The sequence below is a fragment of the Benincasa hispida genome, chromosome 1 (assembly GCF_009727055.1).
Source record: "Benincasa hispida cultivar B227 chromosome 1, ASM972705v1, whole genome shotgun sequence".
In the NCBI taxonomy this organism is placed as follows: domain Eukaryota; kingdom Viridiplantae; phylum Streptophyta; class Magnoliopsida; order Cucurbitales; family Cucurbitaceae; genus Benincasa; species Benincasa hispida.
Genome location: NC_052349.1, coordinates 9,493,190 through 9,499,663, shown reverse-complemented (window position 1 = coordinate 9,499,663; position 6,474 = coordinate 9,493,190). Strand labels below are relative to the sequence as shown.

Genomic DNA, 6,474 nt, shown 5'->3' with positions numbered 1-6,474 from the left:
ATTTTAGAAAAAATGTTTGATCATCTAAAATAAATGAAGATTCTATACTAGATGCCCGTTAAAATATTAGTGTAAATTTTAAATAGTTTATTAGTTGGTTAAGAACGTAATAGATTCCTAATTAATTTCAACAATTTCAAGATTATCCTTCGAATTAACTCTTTAGGGGGGAATAAAGTTCAATATTAATATAACTCCATTGTTCTTGAACTTCTTCAAGCAATTGAACTTTATAAAATTAAATGCAAATAACACATCAATTAGTTTTACTTAGTTGATTATATCTTGGTGCTTGATCAAACTATGTTATTAAGCGTCTTATTTATTTATTTATATTTGAATTGTTTGATATACATAAACAAATCATAAAAAAGCGTTTTAAATTTGAACACAACTTAACATATCAACCAGTTATATTTTAGTCAAATTCGATCATGTAATCCATTCAATGTGGGTACCACCAAACTTTCACCAAATCAAGAAATAAAAAAAGAAAGAAAAAAGAAAAGGGAAAAAAAGACCATAATGATACATCAAAGCTTAAGAAAAGAGAAGATGGCTTTGACATGGCACATTTACATCCTTGGAAATTAGAAAAGAAAACAATAAAGTAAATTCATTCTATAAGATTCAACAACAATTCTAGGAAATTCCATTGGTGGCAAATAATGGATCTCAAGCACAGGCAGCTGCAACCAAATAAACAGGTAAAAGTATTATTATATATTGATATTTTATTATGTGTAAATAATTAGATATTAATATTTTCAAATATATATACGTATACATATCAAAGTTGACAGTACAAATTGCAAATTTGACAAGTTATTATATATATTTATTTTATTTATATTTTTCTAAAATTTATGTTTGCTTCCCCCACCATTTTTTTTTATTATGATTTTCATTTATCTTAAAAAAAATACTCAAATTTTTAATCAAATGGTAAAAGCAAGAACAAAATAAGAACATGTTTTGAAAAACTATTTTATTTAGATTTCATTTAGTAACCATTTCATTTTTTGTTTTAGTTTTTGAAAATTAAGCCTATTTTTCTTCTTTTTTTTTTTGCAATGATTTGCATGTTTAGTAAGTGCAATCGTTGAATTCTTAGCCAAATTCTAAAAATAAAAAAATAATAAGTTTTTGGTGGCTATTTTTTTAGTTTTCAAATTTTGGCTTCGTTTTTAAAACCATTGGTAAGAAGTAAATAACTAAGAAAAAAAATTGGAAGTAGAAGTAAGTTGATTTTTTTTTTTAAAAAAAGAATATCAACCTATTTTTTATTTGAAGAATGCCAACCTTCATATTAATTCAAATAGTTTATGCATATACCTTTTAACTATGATCATTATCTCTTTAAAATTCTGAAAAGATGTTCACATTGTATATTCTTGTAAATGAAAAATATTATGTTTACATTAAAAATACCGAGGTTTATTTCATTTTAATCTCTAAAGGTTTAATTTTGGTCCTTAGTACTTTTAATAAATCTTAAATTCAGTATTTCAAAATTAATTTTTATTGAATGTACAAAGAAAAAAAAATTAGATATTTAAATGTATATAAACTAAAATTAAACAAGTTTCAAAGTACGCATAACAAAATGATATTTTAATCTTATTTTTCATTTTATAAAATTTCATTAAAAAATGGTTGTTTTCTAATATAGAAAATGCACCAAAACATTTATAAAATACAGTAAAATTACCGAATCTATTAATGATAGATATTAATAGACTTCTATCAAGACTTCTATTAGTGTCTATCATTAATCGATTCTGAAATTTTGTTACATTTTGTAAATATTTTTGTTCATTTTCTATATTTGAAATAATTTCTCTAAAAAAATCTCAAACTAATAATGAAGATTAATCTTAAAATTTATTGAAAATACACACATCTTTACCTTTCATTTATTAGAAAGAGTAAATATGTGACAGTAGCATTTATATGAACAAATATAATTATACCTGGAATAGGAAGAGAGGTTGGATCAATGACCTTTCCATATAATTTATTTTCACCAAGTAGCTGCTCGTTGTGAACCTTTGCATGCATTTTTTTCTTCATCATCTTCCCCATTACCTATAATTTGATCAAAAGAAACTTTAAAAACCATCGTTTTAATCTTTAAATTTTTAAAAAGTACTTATTTTGGTTCTATTATTAAAACTGTCTTACTATTAAAATTTTTGTTAATTCTTTAATAAAATTACGTCTAGCATGTGTTGAGTAAAATACAGGTGAAGTAAAAAGTCAACTAACATGATAAAGTAACTAAAATCTTGAATAAAAAATGACTTTTAAGTTCTATAGAAAATTATTTTACTACCTCATTTAAAATTGAAATCCAATAGCTTTTTGTACGACTAACTTATTTGATAATCTGGTCATTCAAAAATATAAATTATTTTATCATTTTGTTTAAGAGTTAACTGAATTTTAATAATAAAGACCAAAATAAACACTTTTTTAAAATTAGAGGGACTAGAATAAATGTTTTTAAAAATTTAGAATAAGAATTATTGTGAGATGGGCGGTGCTTACTCGCCGGAGGTTTCTCGCAGGTGGCTCCGGCCCCACTTTGGGCTTCTCGGAAAAGCAGCTGTCGATGTTCGTTTCAACTTCCGGTAATTTCTTCCGAAAATCTGGCTCCTGCCCATTTTCCGGCGCCGGCTTTGGCTTGTTCCCATGGGCATCCTCCATGAACAGGTCTGCCAGCGTGACTCTACGGCGGATTCTTTGAGCGACATGTCGTTGAATAGCCACAACAACTTGGGACTTCTCAAATTCCGTACAAAACTCACCATTATTGTTGTCGAAGTTGGTCTGAAATGTCGTCGCCATTAATGGGGTCAACTCATCAATATCATCTTCCTCGTCCACATCATTATCAACAATAATAATATCATCTTCGTCATTATCTCTCTTTCCCTCCTTCCTCAAATTGAAATAATTTCTGGGTTTTGATGATTTCTCAAACCCCATAAACAAAATGGTAAGACGGCGGCCATTATTGATCTTCCAATCATCAACAAATTCATCAACTTGTTTTCCTAATAATCCTTGTGTTTTTATCCCCTTCCTGATAGATTCACCCTTCTTTCTTGACGCATTTCCACCTGTGTGATTATACAAATTTAAGCTAATAGATTAGGGAGTGAAATTTAATCCAGTTAAGCAAAAATATTTTTACAATTTTAGTTTATTTCTTTACTGTAATAATTTAGCATATGTATTTTCAAAATTGTGATAAATTAATTCCTATGACAAAATTTACAACACAATTATAACGTCAATGTTTGTTATTTAATGATCAAGAGCTATAATTTTTTTTTTAAAGGTATTGTAATTAAAGTGTGGGTGGAGAGAATCGAACCTCAAACCTCAAGTTCGATAGTATGAATACTATATCAGTTGAGCTACACTCTTATTGACTATCAAGAATTATAATTTATAAACATGCTAGCCTTATAATTAATTTATTGATTTATTTATGCAAGAAATCGTTTCAATAAATCTTAACTAAGATTCATGATAAAAACTAAATCGTTACATATTGAACTTCGTGAACTAAAATTGTTACAAAAGTGTAAATATAGAAATTAAAATCACTACTAACTAAACATTATGAACTAATTATTACTTTTAAGAGAGTTAAAGAATTAAAATGATTTTTAAGTTAAAAAATTATTAGATATAATAACTGAAAACTTCAAATCAAAGTTAGCTTAACTTAGTAATAATTGGCATATACTCTTTTCCACGAAACTTAATGATTCTATTAGACAGACTATTAAGTTGAAAGTCTAAAATCCTACTTTAAAGCTTTTAAAGTTCAATGCACTTCTTTAACTTCAAGAACTAAACTATGCCACATTAATTTTTATATGGATTTGAATACATAATATACTTGAAGTTATACAGTGATGAAAAGATGTTAGAAATGTAATAATGGTTAACAATCAAACCTTTAAGAGGGTTGTAGTGGAACTTGGTGTGAACCCAGTTGAACATGGCTGTGAGAGAGATGAGAAAGTTATATTATACTTTAACAAAATTCAAAGCAAAATAAATTAGAAAGTGGCCACCTTGGAAAATTTGTGCAAAACCTCAAAATTTTTTGAAGTGATACCAAAAGTGGAGTTAGTGAGCTATATATATATATACAAGAGGAAGTGGAGATTTAAATGGTGAAGAAGACTCCCTGAAAAAGGGCAATGGGGCCTATCCAAACAAATCACATATCTAACTATGGTAATGTTGTTTTATCACTGGGTTCATTTTCAGTGAATTGAGCAGTACCATGACACAATCATAGGGGTGGAAACCGATATTAATTGAGAGAGGAAGTGACATTAAAAGAATTCAAACACATGACCTTTCTGATCTAGTATACTATGTCAGTTCACCAAGCAACCTAAAAATTTATGCTAAAGAGTAAGAAATCAATATAAATATGCCTTTCTTTTGTTATCTTGATTTTATTATCATTCTTTAGTTGAAGTTTGAGTATCAGAATCGTCGGACGATATTGAATTCAAATAATTGTGTTCGTGGTCCTCTTCTTCATTTTCTCGTATGGTCCCTAACTTATAAGTTATTTACAAAGAAAATTTTACAGCCACAACAAATTGAGTTAAAATGAGGCTGAAAGTCCTTGTCGTATGAAGGAAAGTTGTAGACTTTTTGATTCCACATGGGTTTGCGGTCCTGATTTCCTTCATTTTCTCCTACGGTCTGCTATTACTTTTTTTCCTCTAAAATTATCTATGCCACTTGTCCAGGGCTAGGTTTTTTTTAATGGTATTTTCCATGATATTTCATGTCTTTTAACTTTAATTTCAAACAATAAGAAAAAAAAAAGACAAACCACATGAAGAAATTAAAAAGGATATGAAGAAAAAGGAATAAGTACTATGGTAAAATAGAGCAACAGAAGAATGAAATGAAAAACAGTGGTTTTCCTAGTTTGCTTGGAAAGCCGAAAACCCCACCCATTGCTTGCTTGCTTTTTTTTCAAAATCTCTCACCTTTCTGGGTCCTATCTTTTATGAAAGAAAGCTGTATAAAAAGTGGAAAAGAAAAGGCCCCTGATCCTTCTCTTCAAAACTAAAGGAAATGTCTCTCTATGGCAGCCAAGTGGAGGACTTTCTTCTATAGTTTCAACACTATAGGATAATTAGGACAATGACACTTGTTCAAAATTTGAATGTCTATAATGTCATCGTTTCTTTCTCCAATTAATATTGATTTTTATATGTTGGGTCTTCTATAAATTCTCAAACTCATAAGAAAAGAGGAATGTTAAAAATATTGAATGTAGAGAGTTGTTGAGTATAAAGTATTCGGTGAGAGAGAGTATTAAAATCATTGATATAATTAAAGTGATGGTAACTCGACAACTTAAAATTTTTATGATTTATTATTATCGAAGAGTGAATCTCTTCTATATCATTAGAAGGTATTATTCATTTTAGACATAGATTCACCTAAATCAATCTACTGTACTTTGCCATCAATTGAGAATTTATCCATTTTTTTTTATTAAGTGAGATGACTTTAGTTATGAATTTGAGTATAATTATGGAACAAATAAGAAAAAGGGGAAATTAATTAGTTTCGTGTATGCATGAATGATAGTGCACATGATTAAGCTTTTGGAGAGGATATAAAGAACCTGAAAAAAGTCTTTGGATAAATAATATTAATAATAACAATAATAATAAAATTAAGAGGAAAGGGTACCTTTCTGTCCACAATTCCCCACTCTCAAATTCTTATAGACACTTGGCCATAGATTTACAAATACTTTGCCACCTCTTCGATATATGATGAAAGTTGAAATCTTTTATGACCAGATTGCATTGCCATCATATAAAATTAAATTCTCTATATATTCAATTTGCATTGCCATTATCTAAAATTAAGTTGGAAGCCATGAACATGCTAGCTGCACTTTAAATTATAGACTTGAGCTTCTGAATGTTTATTATTATTTTTTTTTTAAAAAAAAGAAACAAACTTTTCATTAATAAAATGAAAAGAGTGTAATATTCGAGATAAAATTACAGACGTAGCTTATAAAGTTTTATAAAATAGAAAACTAATAAACAAAATAATTAGTTAGATATATAGTACGTATAGTGTAATAGTTTCCATGTCGTTTTCTTGTGAATGTGTGAGAGAACATATGAAAGAGAACTTTTTTATTTTTATGATTATTTATTTATTTTTGGTGAATTCTCAAATGCTTTGCTTTTTGATTATTTGGTAAAGGGCATAAGGCCATAAAGATTTGGAAAACTATTTAGAGCCATAAGTTGGAATGAGGCTTCCCCACCAAAATGTTGATTTGTCATATTTTTCAAAGGCACATGCAAAGGCTAAGTTCACATAGCTACATAAAAAGTAAGAACCTCCCCTCTTAAAGAAAAAGTAGGTTTAAAACTGATGGCTCAATTTTCATAT

General features: G+C 28.0%; 1 protein-coding gene across 2 annotated transcripts; it reads right to left on the bottom strand.

Moving 5' to 3' along the window:
- Positions 1–395: 395 nt before the first annotated feature.
- LOC120090314 (protein TILLER ANGLE CONTROL 1-like) lies at positions 396–4,385 on the bottom strand. Of its 2 annotated transcripts, XM_039047899.1 has the most exons (5): positions 4,095–4,162; positions 3,975–4,022; positions 2,551–3,125; positions 1,974–2,088; positions 396–689 (listed from the first exon to the last, which is right to left on the bottom strand). In XM_039047899.1, the coding sequence occupies exons 2-5, from the start codon at positions 4,018–4,020 to the stop codon at positions 676–678; spliced, it is 750 nt and encodes a 249-aa protein (XP_038903827.1). In that variant the 5' UTR covers positions 4,021–4,022; positions 4,095–4,162; the 3' UTR covers positions 396–675. The 2 variants fall into 2 exon arrangements, with proteins under 2 accessions (XP_038903827.1, XP_038903821.1); XM_039047893.1 differs by having other exon boundaries at positions 3,975–4,385.
- Positions 4,386–6,474: the final 2,089 nt, after the last annotated feature.